This window comes from Phyllostomus discolor, chromosome 8 (genome assembly GCF_004126475.2).
Source record: "Phyllostomus discolor isolate MPI-MPIP mPhyDis1 chromosome 8, mPhyDis1.pri.v3, whole genome shotgun sequence".
In the NCBI taxonomy this organism is placed as follows: Eukaryota; Metazoa; Chordata; class Mammalia; order Chiroptera; family Phyllostomidae; genus Phyllostomus; species Phyllostomus discolor.
The window spans coordinates 44,228,412-44,246,976 of record NC_040910.2 but is presented as its reverse complement, the minus strand read 5'-3'; the positions used below and the strand labels follow the sequence as shown (position 1 = coordinate 44,246,976).

General features: G+C 39.8%; 1 protein-coding gene and 1 long non-coding RNA gene across 2 annotated transcripts; one reads left to right on the top strand and one right to left on the bottom strand.

Moving 5' to 3' along the window:
* Nucleotides 1–533: 533 nt before the first annotated feature.
* LOC114503122 (olfactory receptor 7A17-like) lies at nt 534–9,454 on the bottom strand. Its single transcript, XM_028520521.2, has 2 exons — nt 9,199–9,454; nt 534–1,470 (listed from the first exon to the last, which is right to left on the bottom strand). Exon 2 carries the CDS (start codon nt 1,455–1,457, stop codon nt 534–536), a length of 924 nt encoding a protein of 307 aa, XP_028376322.1. The 5' UTR covers nt 1,458–1,470; nt 9,199–9,454.
* Nucleotides 7,036–18,155, top strand: LOC118502004. The gene is made up of 3 exons (XR_004904680.1): nt 7,036–7,045; nt 7,256–7,261; nt 18,010–18,155. It is a non-coding gene; the product is annotated as an uncharacterized LOC118502004 (long non-coding RNA).
* Nucleotides 18,156–18,565: the final 410 nt, after the last annotated feature.

Sequence of the window (18,565 nt, the reverse complement as noted above, 5' to 3'; positions counted from 1 at the left end):
TGTATGGTCATCTTTTACATATTACAGCAGTCTATTTATTAAAATGCATATTTCTTAGTAGACTCTTTTTGGAAACATGAATTTGATAGTCACTTTTTTCTAGGGACTATGTAGGCATGTGGACACATGGCTGAATAACAGAATGAAATATATAAAACCAGGAGACCAGCTATAAAACCTACCAGCATGTTCAAGTCTACACTATCAAGAAGCATAGTAGAGGTAGTGGTATAGAAAATAATGATGACCATGTAAGTGAAAACTGTGGCTTCAGATGTTCCTCTACAACAAAATTGCATACATTACCTCAGTATCCAAGTGTAGTTTAGTACATAGGATAATACATTACACTCTTTCAGTAAAACAACACAAATATTACTTGGAATGATACATGTCACAAGAGAATAAATTATGCTAGTGTAATTCATGTTAACCTATGACATATATGAGAATTTCTAATTACACACATGTCAGAACTTCTTGTTCTGAAGCTTTGAACATTCTGGGGCCTCATATAGTTTGCCCTTAAAAGCCTACCTGCCAAGGAATCTTTCCAAGGCCCTCTTTATGTCCTTGTTCCTGAGACTGTAGATGAAGGGGTTCAACATGGGTGTTACCACAGTGTACATAACTGAGGCAACTGCACTTGACTGTGAGTGGTGGGTACCAGCAGAGCCCAGATACACGCCTAGGCTAGTACCATAAAATAAGGAGACAACTGAGAGGTGAGATGCACAGGTAGAAAATGCTTTATACTTCCCCTCAACTGATGAGATTGCACATATGGAGGATACTATCTTAGAGTAAGAATAAAGTATCCCAGCCAGGGGACCACCACCCAGCAGCCCTGCTGAAAAGTACATCACCATGTCATTAGGAAATGTGTCAGAACAGGCAAGTTGGACCACCTCTTTGAGTTCACAGAAAAAGTGGGGGATTTCCAAGTCTGAGCAGAAGGACACATCCAACACCATTATGCTTTCTAACAAGGAATTCAGAATACTAATGATCCAGGACACCAGAACCAGCAGCCCACAGAGGTGGGGGTTCATGATGACTGTGTAGTGCAGAGGGTGACAGATGGCCACATACCTGTCATAGGCCATGACAGTAAGGATGAAGTCATCCAACCCTACAAAGTGTATATAAAAATACATCTGGGTGATGCAGCCTGCATAGGTGATGACTTTGCTCTGTGTCTGGATGTTCACCAGCATCTTTGGGATGGTGGTGGAGGTGAAACAGATGTCTACCAAGGACAGGTTGGAGAGGAAGAAGTACATGGGGGTGTGCAGGTGGGAGTCTGAGCTGACAGCCAGGATGATGAGCAGGTTTCCCAACGCAGTGATCAGGTACATGGAGAGGAAGAGCCCGAATAGGATGGGCTGCAGTTCTGGTTCCTCTGATAGTCCCAAGAGATGAAATTCTGAAATATGTGTACCATTGCCTGGTTCCATATGGTGCAGATGACTACCAGAAAATAGAAAAAAAATGAATAACTAATTTTCCATTAGTAACTGAGAATAAATGCTGCATTTCTATTTTAGAATCCAAAATATAATTTCCATGTTGGGTTAGGACCTGGTTCCCATTGAGGCATGTCTACTGCCATTGCTCATTAGAAGCCCCTTTACTCCCAACAACTCATTCTTCTAACACCATGTATATTTGCTATTTTATTGGGTATATAGTTTATGCATTTGAGGAACATACTTGTATGTTGATTTCAGACCATGTTCCAGGCAGTGTTCAGAGTATGGGATGATGAAAAACAAAAGTCTCCACAAACTAATGATGGACAAAAAATATAATCAAATAACAATAATAGCATAACATATCTAATAGTGCAGATACTATATAGAAAAGTAAATCACAATAAATGGAGAGAATGGAGAGAGGAAGTTTCTTTCTTTTTTTTTTTTTGTAATTTTCCTATTACCATTTAACTCTCTGATATTCCCGCCCCCTAATCACCACATTGTTGTCCATGTGCATGAGTCTCCTTTCTTTTGCTCAATCCCCCACCCTCTAACCTCCCACTTAATAGCTTTCATCCTGTGGTTTATCTATCCATATGTCTCTATTTTGTTTATTAGATCACTTTGTTGATCAGATTCCACATATAAGTGAAACCATATGGCATTTGTCTTTCTCTGACAGGCTTATTTCACTTAGCATAAAGTTCTCCAGGGCAATGCATGCTAAGGGTGTTCTTTTTTTATAGAGTTTGGCCAAGGCTTGACAACAGGCAACACTTTAACTGGCACCTCAAAGAAGACCAAACAGGAGGCTAAGGGGGAGAAAGTGTTTCCCAGGCAGAAAAACAACCAGTGCAAAGGCCCTGAGGAAGATGGTAGTTTTAGAAAATCAAGGCTCACACTGAACCAATGTGTCAAGGGGCAGAAGAGATGGTGTCAGATGATATTAAGAAACAAGGTGGCCTGCATGCTGCTGTTGAAACTTCAAGTCACAGAGAGTCCCTTTTGCACACTTTGAAAATCTTGCACTTTATTAATCTTGTTGCAAAAGTATCCTGTGAACTGAAAAGAATTTCCTCCTGAGTCCCTTCTCTTGATGGAGTTCTGCCCCCTGTGTGATAACTCACCTTGGAATACATGAGTCCAGGTACCCCTGCTCTGAGCACTGCTCTCCATTTATGAGGCACACATGCACACACACACCATGGCCTCCTCACATGTGTGGTCTCCATGTTTGTCTCACTATTTAGGCTATGAGTACATACAACTCCACTGTCCAGATTAAGTAACCTCTCCAAAAAGAATTTAGACATAGTACTCCAATATTAAGCTTGGGTTCCATATTGGAATGTCCATTGTATGCCCTGTATTTAAAGAAACACAAATGTAGAGGGAGAAAGAAGAATAAAATGGACACCAAGAAGAAAAAAATATCTGTTGATAATAAGCTCAGGTGGTCTCTGAGAAATGATGAGGAAGAAATGTCTTTAGATTCTGTCAGCTTTCCAACCTTAAGTACACTCCCTTGAAGTCAACAAAAATAATAAAGGAGAAAAGATATATTTGTCCAAAACACAAAGGTAGTTATCAACACGTGGTGTGGAAACACCTTGCAGATTGACTACCCCAAATGAAATCTTACCAATAAAATAAACTAGTATTTTAAAAAAGGAAATCTTTTTAATACCAAGCAGTAGAAGACTAGATTTCTTGTGCCTATTCTATATTTATTTGACCAGTGGGTTTTTATGAAGTTAAAATGCACATGAGACAAACTCCTTCCTCACTTTTCTCACATGGCCCCTTTGTTTCTGTTTGACTTTGGGTTTGGATCTCATTTTTGACAAATCAGTGGGCACTGTCTAATTCTGGTTCTCATCTTCATCCAACATGCAAAGACCTCCCCAGGATGACCAATAAAGCCTGCACACACCATGACAATCTATTCTTTTACACTGAGTAACTTTCTTCACATGATTTAAGCCTGAGCACATTATCGTGCAAACATTTATTTCACCATACTCTGCCTTCACCATCACAATGCCAGACATGAACAAGCAAGGCTTCACCTGCTTGGTTTACCTTTACATTTTCACAAATGTATGTGTATATATGTGCACTTACCCAGAAATCCATTTAAGTAAATGTGAAGTTATGAAATTAAAGAAATGGCATGGGTAATAAAACCTGGTTAAACAGAGTGATTTAGCACCTATGTTAAAGAAAATTGAACGGAGAAAAATGAGACTTCTGGCCAACATGGAGGTCTAAGTTGACTCACTGTGACTCCTTGTACAAACAAAAAAAGGACAACAACAAGTTTAAAAACAAAATGCAACCAGAACTGACAGAAAATTGAACTGTATGGAAGTCCAACAACTAAGGATTTAAAGAAGGAACATTCATCCAGACTAGTAGGAGGGGCCGAGATGGGCAGCTGGGCAGAGAGGACTCCTGACAAGGCAGTGGCTGGTTGAGTGGGTGGTCACCCATTTGCATGCAGATAAACTGGGAGGAACAACTGGGAAGTGAGACAGAACACACAACCCAGAATTCCAGTGTGGGGATTAATGCCTCCAAACCTCTGACTAAGAAAACCTGTGAGAGTTGAGGTGGCAGGAGAAACTTGCAGCCCCAAAGGAGAGTTCATTGGAGAGACCCAGGGGTCCTAGAACATACACAAACCCACCCACGCAGGAATCAGCACTAGAGGGGCCCATTTTGCTTGTGAGTTGTGGTGAAAGTGACTGAAAGCCCACAGAAAGCTGACCAAGTGTCATTGTTCCCTCTCTGACCCCTCCCCCACAAATAGTGCCACAATGCAGTGATGTGGGTTGCCCTACCTTGGTGAATACCTAAATCTCTGGCCCTTACTATATAACGGGCATGCTGAGACAAAAAAAAAAAATGGCCCAAATGAAAGAACATATCAAAGCTCCAGAAAAGATACATCTAAGTGATGAAAAGATAGCCAACCAATCCAGTGCACAGTTGAAAATGGTAATCAGGATGCTCACAAAATTGGTTGAGTATGGTCACAAAATAGAGGGAAAAAGTAAAGACTACACAAACTGAAATAAAGAAAATGTACAGGGAACCAACAGTTATGGGAAGGAAACCAGGACTCACATCAAGGGTTTGGAACAGAAGGAAGAAAGAAACATTCAATCAGAACAGAATGAAGAAACAAGAATTTAAGAAAATGAGGAGAGGCTTAGGAACCTCCAGGACAACTTTAAATGTTCCAGCATCCAAATCATAGGGGTGCCAGATGGACAAGAGGAAAAGAAAGAAATTGAAAAGTTATTTGAAAAATAATGAAGAAGAACTTCCCCAATCTGGCAAAGGAAATAGACTTCCATAAAGTCCAGGAAGCTCAGAGAGTCCCAAAGAAGTTGGACCCAAGGAAGCACACAACAAGGCACATCAGAATTACATTACCCAAGATTAAAGATAAGGAGAGAGTCTTAAAAGCAGCAAGAAAGAAGGAGACAGTTACCTACAAAGGAGTTCCCATAAGACTATCAGCTGATTTCTCCAAAGAAACCTTACAGGCAAGAAGGGGCTGGAAAGAAGTATTCCAAGTCCTGAAGATCAAGAACCTACATCCAAGATTACTCTATCCAGAAAAGCTATCCTTTAGAATGGAAGGGTAGATAAAGTGCTTCCCAGACAAGGTCAAGTTAAAGGAGTTCATCATCACCAAGTTAAAGGAGTTCATCATCATTATATGAAATGTTAAGGGGACTTATCTAAGAAAAAGATGATAAAAAATATGAACAATAAAATGACAACAAACTCACAAATATAAACAACCAAACCAAGAAGAAGAAGAAGAAGGAGAAGGAGAAGAAGGAGAAGAAGAAGAAACTAAGCAAACAACTAGAAGAAGAACAGAATCACAGAAATGGAGATCACATGGAGGGTTATCAGTGAAGAGAGGAGGGGAGACGGGGGGAAAGATACAGGGAATAAGTGGCATAAATGGTAGGTGTAAAATAGACAGGGGAGGTCAAGAATAGTATTGGAAACATAGAAGCAAAAGAACTTATACGTATGAGACATGGACATGGACTAAAGAGGGGGCAGGGAATGCAGGTAGGATGGGTGTGCAGGGCAGAGGGGAATAAAGAGGGCAAAATGGGACAAGTGTAATACCATAATCAATAAAATATATTTTAATGTTTTTAAAATAAATAAAATAAAAAACAAATGAGCCAGGAGAAAACCACGAAAGAAACCATGCAATTAAGCAATAAAAATAACAATGGGATAACTAATTATCCCATTAGTTATATGGGAAATTAAAATGAAAACCATGAAGAAATACACACCCACTAGAACAGCTAAAATTAAAAAGACTGGCTTTACTAAGTGCATATAGAACAATGCAACCTCCATATACTGTTTGGGGAGTATAGATTGGTACAACTACTTGCAAAAGCTGTTTGGCAGCATTACTAAAGCCGAACATATACACATTATGTGATCCAGCAATTCCACTACAGACATACATACATATAAGCATCAAAATATATGTCCAAGGATGTTGAAAATAGTGGCACTATTTGTAACAGTCTCAAACTGGAAACAGCCCAGACATCTACCAACAGTAGAATGAAATGAATTTATACAATAGAATACAGTAGTCTTCCCTTTATCTGCCATTTTGCTTTCTCTGGTTTCAGTTACCCATGGTCAACCACAGTCTAAACATATTAAACAAGAAATTTAAGAAATAAACAATTACGAAGTTGTCAAAAAATTGAACAGAACATCAAAAACTAATGAAAATAAGGTATAAGTACCAATGTGTATTAGTAATTAAATTGGCAAAGGCACAGACACAGAAGGTAATATATGATGTCCCTGGACATGGTGGCAAAGCAGAGCTCAGTTTTATCTGTTGGATGAATCAGGAATTAGGCCTCAGTATATAAGTACATTTAATACATGGTAAGGTTGTATTTCTATATATTTGAAAAAGTTGGATTGTTGAATAAAAGCTGGAAAAATAAACATCCACTTGGAAGAAAATGAAGTTGATCCCCTACCTCTGTCATGTTACATAAAATCTGGGGGGTTGTCTGCTCACTGGAGGAGTAACCAGTTCTTTAGGTGAACAGAATGAAAACTATATATTAATATTGATGGGTGGGCCAAACCACACTAATCAAGTCTTTTACTCAGGAGTAAAAGACAGACATATTTAACTAAACAAAATGCAAAACATTTTTAAGGCCAAAAGCTTCACCAAAGTCAATTAAGAAATAACAATTTTTCTTTAATTTTCTTTATTTTTATTTTTACTTTCTTAATTTTTATTGAATTTATTGGGGTGACATTGGTTAATAAAATTATGTAGGTTTCAGCACCTACTATCTAACATATCACCTGTATGTTGTATTGTGTGTTCAGTGCCCTAAGTCAGGTTACCATCATTTATCCCCCTCTAATCCTCTTCTACATCACCCCACCAAAATAATTTTTAAAGTCATTTTAAAGGCTGATAATGAAAAAGTAATAACCATATAATAATATTCAAATTAAAAAGACCATCAAATATGGTCTTTGATCAAAGTTAGAAAAAGTTCAGCAAACAACAAAAAAGTTCTTTCACACCTGTCAGCCTGGAGAAAAACTTAGAAAAATGTCTCATTGACTGGGGTGCAGACTTTTATACAGGTAAAAATGGATGCTCTTATTTTTCCTGGCAGAACTGTGAAGTGCTACAACATCGGGAAAACAGTCTGAAGGCAGCTACACACCCTACACAGACCTGTGTCTCTAACACAGGGCTCCTCAGTCTCTGCAGCACTGACATCCTGGACCAGGTCTTTGTCTGAGGGGTGGTCTCTCCTGGGCATTGCAGCATGTTCAGAGCATCCCTGGACTTTACTGACACCTCCCATGTGAAAGCCAAAATGTCTCCAAACATTGCTGAGTGTCCCCTGGGGGAACAGTATTGTCTACGGTGAAGAACCAGAATTTTAATGTAACAATCTCAAAATATTTTCTTATATTGTTATAATAGCAATGTATTGAGAAAGTGTACCTTAGATTTCAGGTGTGACCTGCAGAGCCACACTACACAATATTATGCAGACATGGAAATAATGAATCAGCGTCTTATACCCTTTTTGACTGATGGGAAGACCATGGGTATTGTTGAGTAGGAAGGAAGTGTGGACACATAGAAAAAAACTGTGCAACACACAAAGAGCATTTCTGATGGGCCAGGATGCTGTTTATGCATCTGTACAGAAGCTCATGAGTGTGTATGTGAACATAATGTAGGAAGAGAAGATTTAAAGAAAGAAACTAAGCCCTAATGGAATAAGATTACCAGCAGGAATGTGATTAGGGTAAGTGTACTGATCACAAAACTAGTGTATGAAAAATAATTAACTGAGAATCAAATTAATTTATACTAAGAGAGAAAATAATAATAACAATATCAACATGGGCCACTGATGCCAGATTAAATTGTGCAAGACTTGGAAATAAAAGAATGTTATAGAAAGGCTTTTAAAATCAGGGAGAAAGAAGTATCTAAGTTATAATTTCTTCTTATATAGAGCAATATGGACTCAAATTATCTTATGGAAGGTACAGATAACCTTTAGTCAAATCTTTATAAAGAGTGCCTTACAGAGGATTGTAGATGACGCCAATTTTGAAAAGGCCACAGAAGGCCAGAGGAACAATAAAGAATGACTGAGATGTGACGAAGTTGGCAGTATATGTGTAGGGTGATTCATTAGTGCTGAGTACACAGAACATTCACTCTCATTGTTTGTTTATAGCAAGGATTCACAAGTGAAGAATATAAAAGTAACAGCTGTATATTTTTCAGTAAGAAAAGTAAAAAATTAAAAAGCAATGGAGAGAATACAGTGTGGCTGAGTGATAGATTTGAGCCCACACAGTTAATAAATACTCACAATTCTCCACATGTATGTGCATAAAAGTACTCAATGACAACAACAAAGTTGGTGGGGATAAAAACCACCAATTCCTTGTTTAGAAGAATGCAATGAAAAACAGGAAGCAAAGCATGCTGACCCCACTCTGCAAATGTCAGGAATTTCGAGACAATTTACAGTAGAAAAAACAAATGAATAACTAACACACAAATGTATTCAGGTCACAGGTAATGAAGCAATGGCAAAATTAAGCTATTTAGCACACCTCTTTTACTTATCAAATAAACTCTTTTTCATACTAATTGAGTACCCAGAGTGAAAGAAGATACTGTGGAATGTACATCTCATGACCACTGTTGCAAGGTAATATTTGCAAGACATATATTGAATATGGATCTGCCTCATCAATATGGAAACAGTCTTGAGTATGCCCCATGACAAAAATAAAGAACTACCCTCACTTGACTGCACAGCTCTCCTCCACACCTAGTACTCTATTTCCTACTCCCTTTAGTTGCAAAACTCATTGCACATGTTCTACTTTCACTTGCCCTACTTTATGCCTCCCATTCCCACCTCAACTGGGATTCCATCAGTGAGTTGTCAGCAATGACCCATGTGTTGCTGATTTCAATGTTCACTTCTCTTTTTAGCATCACAAACAAATCATGAACTAGTTAATCGGGCAAGCAAGCAACCATAAGCTGATGGCTGTCAAAGACCTCAGGTGAACATGCTTGGCTTTGGCACTCTCTGACCCTTTTCTGAAGCACCTGCTGCACCCTTGGCCTCACCTGATCAGGAGCTCTGAGATGATGGACTCCCAGTAAAGAAAGTCTAGTCTCCTGGATGGATGATAATGGAGGAAGAAGCTCTCTCCTCAGACAAGACAGCAGGAAGGAGGCAAGCATTGGTCTCCTACACAAACTTAGGGTTCCAAAAGCAACAACCAGTTCCCATCCAGCCCAAGGTCACACACACTGAGAGACTGGAGATAAGGAGCTATTTACAGCTCCCTATGTCTGCTCATTAGTTACATTTGTATCTTCTTATTCCAACCTCTACCTGCATGATTTCCCAGTGGGTCTAGACAGAAGGGACCATTTTCCTGGAGATTCTGTGTTCCCTAAAGATCAGCTGGGAAGTCCAGGGAATCCTATTGTTACTTAGTCCCTCCTCATGAAGCCTGTGGGTTCCAAAAGATTAACCTCCCAGCACTTTATCCCTACCCTCATTTAAAATTTTTCCAAATTTAAGACTGAGCATCCAGTCTGGATTAGAAAACTCAAATCCCCAAATGTTGAATTGTGGTAGGGACTTGGTCCCTCATGTCCACAGAAAATTGCTATTTTTCTTTTCAACAAGAGGGAGAACTAAGTTCCTTTAATTAAACTTTGAGTGTTCCACACTGGACTTCATGACACATTGGCCAAAACAATTTGGAATGTCAACCTCATATCCCAAGAGCTGTCATTTAGTCCCTCGCTATGAAATATTTGTTTTTTGTAATAAACACATTTAGATTTTTTTGCACTATGATCTAAGCTTGGAATTGGAAAGTAAATAGGTTCTTCCCCATAGCCTCCAGAAGAAAGGTAGCCCTGCAAATGTCTTGACTTTAGCCCCATGAGACCTCAGGAATATAAGAGCATAAATGTGTTTGTTTTTAAATCACTGGTGTGGTAACTTTTCATTAGCATTAAAAATTGAATACAGACATTTATCCAAAGGAATTTTGTTCAAGAACTGAGTTAATGTGTCTCGTTGCATTCATTTAGTCTCCCCTCAGTAAAAAACATTTTGCATTATAGTCTCCCCTTAAGTGGAAGACACACGTAATCATTTTGTAGATATTCAGTCTCTCTAGCTGGTAGAGAATTTCTTCTTGCATAAGTGTCAATGTGCTTCACATTTGATGCTTTTGAGGTAGTTATATAGGAAAAGAAATTCATTAGATTTATGTCTACCATTTACTTTAAATCCTTGTGTCTAAATTTCTACATCTTTAAATTTTATGTTAATTTAAACATTCATTCTTTTCATTTCTATCCTTTTCAACTTTCTCTTAAGTTTCTTTTCAAATATGAGATTATGTATGAATCTATTTGTGTCTATATGTTTGTGTGTTTATTTGAAATAAAAAATGTACATGAATCAATGTGTATATGCATACATACCACTTTCTCACTGAACAGTTTATTTGGACTCAACAAAATATATCCACATGTCTCATTTATTTCTTTTTTTGCAAGGAGGGAATAGTATTTATTTATTTTTAATATGTTTTATTAATTATGCTATTACAGTTGTCTCAATTTTTCCCCCTTTGCCCTGCTCCATCCAGTACCCTCATTCTCTCCAGCAATTCCTCCCTTAGTTCATGTCCATGGGTCATGCATATAAGGTCTTTGGATACTCCAGTTTTTATACTGTTCTTACCATCCCCCTACTATTCCATACCTACCAATTTGTACTTCTTAATCCCTGCATTTTTCCCCCATTTTCCCCCCTCCCCTCCAAACTGATAACCCTTCAAATGATCTTCATATCTTTGATTCTGTTTCTGTTCTGGTCATTGGTTTAGTTTATTTTTTAGATTTAATTGTTAGAATAGTTGTGAATTTATTGACATTCTAATGTTCATAATTTTAATTTTTTTCTTTAAATAGTTCTTTTAACATTTTATATAAAAATGGCTTAGTGATGATGAACTCCTTTAGCTTTACCTTAAAGTCTGGGAAGCACTTTCTCTGCACCTTCAATTCTAAATAATACCTTAGCTGTATAGAGTAATCTATGTTGTAGGTCCTTGCTTTTCATGACTTTGAATACTTCTTTCCAGGGCCTTCTAGCCTGCAAAGTTTCTTTTGGGAAATCAGCTGACAGTCTTATGGGAACTCCTTTGTAGGTAACTACTGTATTTTTGGACCATAAGATGCACCGAGGTTTTAGAGGAGGAAAATAGGAAAAACAATTTTTGAAGCAAAAAATGTGGTAAAATATTTAATAACATAAATAACATAATATTTCACCAATGTAAATGTAAAGTTACATTCAGACTGTAAGACACACATCCCTTTTCCTCCCAAATTTGGGGGGGTGCGTCTTATAGCCTGAAAAATACAATATCTGCTTTTCTCTTGTTGCTTTCAAGATTTTCTCTTCGTCTTTAAGTTTTGGCATTTTAATTATGATGTGTCTTGGTATGGTCCTCTTTGTGCCCATCTTATTTTGGATTCTCTGTGCTTCCTGGACTTGTATGTCTATTGTCTTCACCAAATTAGGGATGTTTTCTTTCATTACTTTTTCAAATAAGTTTTCAATATCTTGTTCTTTCTCTTCTCCTTCAGCCACCCTTTTGATTCAAATGTTGATACCTTTGAAGTTGTCCCAGAGATTCCTTAGCCAATCTTTGTTATGGAGGATTCTTTTTTCTTCTTGCTGTTCTGATTGAATTTTTTTTTTCTTCCTTATGTTCCAAATCATTGATGTGATTCTTGCCTCCATCCATTCCACTGTTGGTTCCCTGTAAACTTTTCTTTATTTCACTTAGTGTAATCTTCATTTCTGTATGTGTCTTTTTTTTTATGTTCTTGATGTACCCAATGAGTTCCTTGAGCATACTAATAACCAGCATTATGAACTCTGCATCTGATAGATTGCTTATCTCCATTTTGTTTAGTTCTTTTTCTGGAGTTTTGTTCTGTTCTTTCATTTGGGCAATATTTCTCTGTCTCCTCAATTTGACAGACTCCCTGTGTATGTTTCTATGTATTAGGTAGAGCTGTTTTGACTCCCTGTCTTAGTAGTGTGGCCTGCAGCAAAAAACCACACCAGTAGGTTGGATGGGGTAGAGCCTTACATAATTGCCATGTCAAGGCAGCCCATATGAACCAGGTTGATGGAGTCTCCAATATGGTGTTGCCACTCTGTGGCTCTGTGTGTGAGAGGGCTCAGAAAGGGGCAATGCTGCTGCCTGGCCTCTGGAGCTTTGTCTGGGAGGAAGCTGTTCTCCAGCACTCACCCTGATACTAGTCACTTCAGTTTCTCCCCGTATGCCATTGGTGCCATATTCCAGTTTCTCCCCATAATCCAGCTGCTGCCACTGATGCTGGGGCCCAGAGGGAGTGAGCCTGTGTAATTCCTAAGTCCATTGCAGGCCCTTTAAGAGGAGACATGTGAGAATCCTGCAGTTTCTTCCACCACCCCAAACCCCACTGGTTTTTACAGACAGAAGTTATGGGAACTTGTCTTCCTGGCACTGGAACCTTGGACTGGGTGGTCTGGTGTGGGGCTGGGATCTCTTGCTTCCAAGGTAACCCTCCCAATTTTTATCTGCCAAACATGGGCGTAGGACCAGCCATTCCATATCTCCATGTCTCTGTGTCTCCATGCATCCCTGCTCCTCCTACCCGTCTCAATGCATGTGACTTCTTTAATTCTTGAGTTGTCAGATTTCCATACAGCTCAATTTTCTGACAATTCTGGGTGATAGCTGTTTCGTAGTTTAATTGTAATTTTTGCTGTGGTTGTGTGAGGAGGTGAGCCACATTTACCTATGTCTCCATCTTGACCAGGCTCACTTATTTCTTGCAACATTCATCTGAAGTTACATTTGCTATCCTACTTTACTTTCAGAAATAAGGAAATTGAGGCTTAGGTTTAACAATCACATTGAGAAGCCATTAAAGTTTACTGTGCACTTTCTTGACTCATACACAACTGGAAAGATGAGGTATGGACTACAATTTTTATGACTCATATTCATCACATTGTATATTTTAATCATTTTCCAGTCATATTATATAATTATACTTCAATAAATTACTAAGGAGGTAAAAAACATATCAGTGCATGGATTGGAGTAGGATCTAGAGCTCAGGTAGCTGATTCACACTGAGAAATGGTAGAAGGTATCTCTTCTACCTTGGAAAAAGGTAAAGTGCAATCTAAAAAAATAAATAAATATACAAAATGAAGCAGAAACAAATTCATAGATACAGAGACAAAACTAATGGTTACTTGAGAAGGAGGGTGTGGGATGGGGGAATAACAGGAAAGGGATTAGGAAGTATAGACATCCAGTTAGAACACAAGTCACAGGGATGTAAAGTACAGCATAGGGAATAGAGTAATAACACTGTAATAACTATGTACAGTAATCATCTGATTACTAGACTTATTATGGTCATTATTTTTGAGGTAATAAATGTTGAATCACTATGTTATACACTTGAAATTAATATAATGTTGTATGTTAACTATAGTTTTAAAAAATTTTAAAGGTGCAATTGGCAATAACTTCCTAGGTGAGACTAATGTAACCCCATGGTTCTTTGAATGTAGAAGAGGAAGGAAGAATATATAGTTGGTATCAGAGCAAGATTTTAAAATGCTACACTGCTGGTTTTAAAGATGGGTAAAGAGGAGTGACATCAGAGAAATTGCAGTGTGGGGGATCCCCTTAATCTCTCCCCTAGAAATGTCAACAATTTGAACAGCTACAAATTCAACAAAGGGTTCCCTGCTCAATGTACATGCATGCCTGAGAGATAGATCCTCACATTGAAGCATTTAAAGGTGGGCAAGCAGGAACAAATAGGGGAAGTAAGAAAGGTGGAGGGCTCATAGTAGCCACAAACACAGACTTACAACCTGGAGGTCACAGCAGGGTTCATCCTGGAGAGGGGAGAAAGCTGGTTGTGGCTGGCACCTCCTTCAGCTGGGATACCCAGAGAGACTCAGTGGGCATTCCTTCAGGAGTGAGCAGTGTAAGCTGCATCTGAGCCAAGAGGGCTGGGAAAGGACACAGCACAGGGGTTCTGTTGCAGCTGTCAGACAGTTGGCATTGAGACAAAAAAATAAAGCCATTGAGTCCTGCTGTCCTATAGACTCCCAAAACTCACCTTCCATCACCCTTGGTATTGGGTTGTGAAACACTTTATCTGCAAATTCAAGAACTTTTACTACTAATATTTCCTCTGAGTAAAGGGTGCACTTGGTGACTGATCCCTGCTTGGGGTTCTCAGGTCGGGGAGACACAAGCAGGTCTGAGGTCACCATGACCAAAATGAGAAATTAAAGAGGGCAGCCAGGTTACCCCAGACAACCCCACCCCCAAGCACTGTTGCTACATTGACTGTAGCTTCTGGGGTCAGCTTTGGGATTTCACAAGTTCAAAAATTTGTGATTCAGCACCACCTATTAGCAAATGATGGCAAGACTTCTTCATAGCAGTCTGCTAGAGAAATGCCACACATACATAGATGCCTAAACAAAGAAGAAATGAATCAAATACCATGAATAACCAGGTAAGGAGGCAGCTTGGGAAGAAAATTAAAAATCTCCAGAAAGCAAACTTGAACACATGGAAACATGTGATATAAATTATAATTTAATATTGCAGTTCTGAAAATACTCAACAAGATGCAGAAAATACAGACAATTTAATGCAGTCAGAAAACAAATTTATGAACAAGTACTTTACCAAAGAGATTGAAACTTTAAAAAAGAATCAAATAGAAATCCTGAAGATGAAAAATTCAGTAAAAGAGATCAGAATGAACTAGTGAGCATAGGAAATAAAGCCAACCACAAGGAGAAGAGAATTAGTGATATCAAAGATAGAAATCTAGAAATGATGCAGAGTGAAGAAGAGAGAGACTTCAGCATAAAAAATGAAAGAGCTCTACAAGTGTGGCAGGAAAAGAAAACCCCATGAAAATAAGTTTCTATGCTCTGTAGATAAGCGGTGCTCTCTGAAACACTTGCAAATGTCACAATGCCTTTGTTTTTGTATGATGAGGAGCTGACTAGCAGACATCACCAAGGTAACAGTTATCTCAAGCCCAAAATACTGACCTTCACTTCTGCTTCTGTATGCTTGCTTTAGCAAATGACTCACCCCCTCATCCTTTCTGCCTTGTAACAAGTATTTAAAGAAGACTCCAGCCCAGCCTTTTGGGGCTCAGAATTTGGGATTCCCCTCTGAGCCCCCCTGGTAATAAAGTTTGTGCTTCATCATCTCTCCGAGAGTGAGTGATTTTCCGCAACATTTTGGCTCCCTGACCGGGAAACCACTCACGTGAGCAGGCATTGTGCCTCCGGTGAAGGCAGGGGAGCCCTGCCACAAGGGAAGAAGCACGTGCCCTGGTTGTTTCAGGCTTCCCTGGGCAGAGACGCCCATGCCGCTCTAAGACCTGGGCGAAGGGGGCGAGACGAACCACAAACTGTCGGAGGCACCAGTCAAAATCAGTAAGTGCTCCAGGGAACCTGACCCGAGAATCAGGGAGGGGCTGATCACCCCTCAACTGGAAAATTCAGGAGTCTGGGCCAAGACCCAGACCATCGGACTCCTTCTCGGGGGAGAAAACTGTGTGACTGTGTGTGTGAATGTATCTGTGACTCCACAAGCCAGCCAGGCTTACAAAGTCTGATTGGGCCCTCACCTGCGGCAGGTGTGTAAAAGATCCCCTTTTCCTTTGTTTGCCTGCGCCAATTGGGAGAATTCATCATGGGGTGGGGGGAGGGGGTCTGCCACAGTACTATATTGCATGTATGTGGGAGATCAGACAGCAAGCCATGTGGGTGCACCACCATTTTTGGTAAAATGGAGGACGAGCCACATGAGTGCCCCCCCAGAGGGTGGAGCATGCATGGTTTTCGTCATCTTGGATGATGGGTCACGTGAGAGCCCCTCCATCTTGGAACTGGGCAAGGTGCCAGGCTAAGGGCTCTATCCCGACTGCATCAGTCTGGTTCTCTGTGTAACTGGTTCTGATAAAAATGGCTCTGAAGGACATGAACTGAGGTTTAAAGGTAAACATCTGACCTGTAGGGTGTTTGCAGGGTCTAAGCTTCAGAAAACTGCAAGATGTCCCTGAAAATCTAGGGAATTTTAGTGGAAGGTACCTGCAGTGCCAGGTACTTTTGGCTGTCCTTCCCAAAGTGGGAAAGGAACCAGGATTAAAAAAAGAATAATGGTTAAATCTGAATAAGTAAAATTATGTATAAAGAATGTAAAGTTTTAAACCTGAAGTAAAGGAAACCTCAACTATTTGTTTTCTGGTTTTGTGGAAAAAAACAGTGTTGTTTCTGATCAGAAACCCTCTGTACTTAAAATCTGTTTAAGGTTGCCTGTAACTGGTTGGGGAGAATGCCTTTGCCACTTGGAACCCAGGAAGGATCATTTGGGGCTGATAAGTGCTTCAGCCAGAGGCGAAGCAGCATGTCTCTGCCAAAAGGCTGGGCCTAAAGGATCATGTCTCTGTGCAAGAGAATGCCCCTACCTAGGTACTGTTTTGGAAACTCTTTGTTTTGGATTTTTCTCTGTATCTGCTCTAAAAAGAAAATTAAGGATTCCAGGGAAGGTTAAAAACTTCACACTCTGTAGGAAAGTAAATGGGAAAGTAAAAAATATGTAAATGAAGAAGCTGTATAAAATAGAGGGTTTGTAAATGTTGCAGAAAGTCTGTGGAAGTAAAGGTTTTAAAAAGCCCAGTGAATATCAGAAGGGAAAAGATTTTCCTTCAGGCTTTGTATTTTTCTCCCTACCTGATCCCTCCAGAATTTGGCATTCTGAAGGAGTGAGTAAAAACATAGGTTTCTTTGCATAAAACCAATAAGACCAGTCATTAATAGTGGTTTTGTTAATCAAAACTTTGACTGGAATGTCACACCTGAAGATGGCATGTATGGGTTCTGGTCATCACCAGAAAGCCCTAAGGAACTGGGATTGACTTTCAAAGCCACAAAAAATCCTGGTACTTTGGTTGGTTGTGCAATTCATGGCAGTCTTTCCAGGGAAGGAACAAAGGTTGCTTTCATGAAAGATGGCCAAAAAGGAACCTGTGGGCACAATGAAAGCCTCAAAAATCTGAGTAAAACAACTGGTACAGGCAAAGCCAAAAGGTGGATGTGTGGCTCTGCTTCTGTGCCCTGAGGGGTGGACTTAAAAAGTCAATCTGAAAGGTCCCTGTGTGAGTTCCAGCAAAGCAGAATTAAAAATCATAAGTAATCCAGGCTGCTCTTGGTGTGTTTATGCAAACAAACAGTCAAAATAGAAACAGAACTCAAAGTAGTCTCTTTGATAACAGTGAGGGTGATCTTAAGGAGAAAATTATGGTTCAAGGAAAATCACAGTGCTCGGTATTAAACACCAGAATAATGTAGCTAACTGTCTTGAAAGTTTGTTTTCATTTAAAAATTGAAACTTGGTTTGTAATATCATCAAAGATGTACAGTTTACAGGTATAAAGAACCTGTCAAATTGCCATTGCTAAATGTCATTGCAGGAAAGACCTTGCAATTAAATGCCTTCCCAAAAAACAGTCTCACAGGCACAGAGACTGGTTTGGGGACTACTGTGTAAATTAACCTGTGTGTTCTTCTGTTTTCATAGGGCATATGCCTATGACTTCATTACCCAAGTAATTGGTTGCAATATAGGCCTCACTTAAGGAACCCATTCTTCATCATCACCCCCTGAAACTCAATGGTTTGGCTGAACTAAGTGGTTGGGTTAGTAAGCAGTTTGGGTGATCTGTGGGCTTCGCTTTAAACTGATTTTCCCTTTCCTGTCCAAATCTGTCATCTCCAGAATATAGCCAGGATGCCAATGGTCCAGCAATGCCAGCCTTTGGACACCGAGCCTGCAACTTCCTGGTAACAGCCAACTGACCGGGATTCTGTAAGGCCCTTCCCCTTACAGGAAGGACTCCCTCCGTACTGCACCCCCTCTTTCAGGGCACCCCAGACCCACGGGTAGGTAGAACAACGTCCATTTCCAGCCAGAAGCAGTTACAAGAAAATGAGACCTTCGTCCATTGTCCTTTAAAAAAATTTAAAGTGGGTGTATATCTGAAATAAAAAAAATTGTTACAGGGTGCAGCCAAAGGGGAGAATGCGGGTAAGGCTGGGGCAGAGGGGGATGCTGTGGCTGGCAGAGCACCTCCAGAACTCTCCTCGTCCACCTTCAGGCCTCCCAGAGCAGAAGTTAAGAGTCCCTGAGCCATCAGCAATTCCCATAGCCAAGCCACCTCCTCCTGCAGCTCTCGGATCAGCTGGGCATTAAGATCCTCATTAATAATGGCATTACAGCAGATCTGCTTGGTGCAGTCAGCATACCTAAGGGTGCTGGAAGTCACCCCTTGAATCCACTAC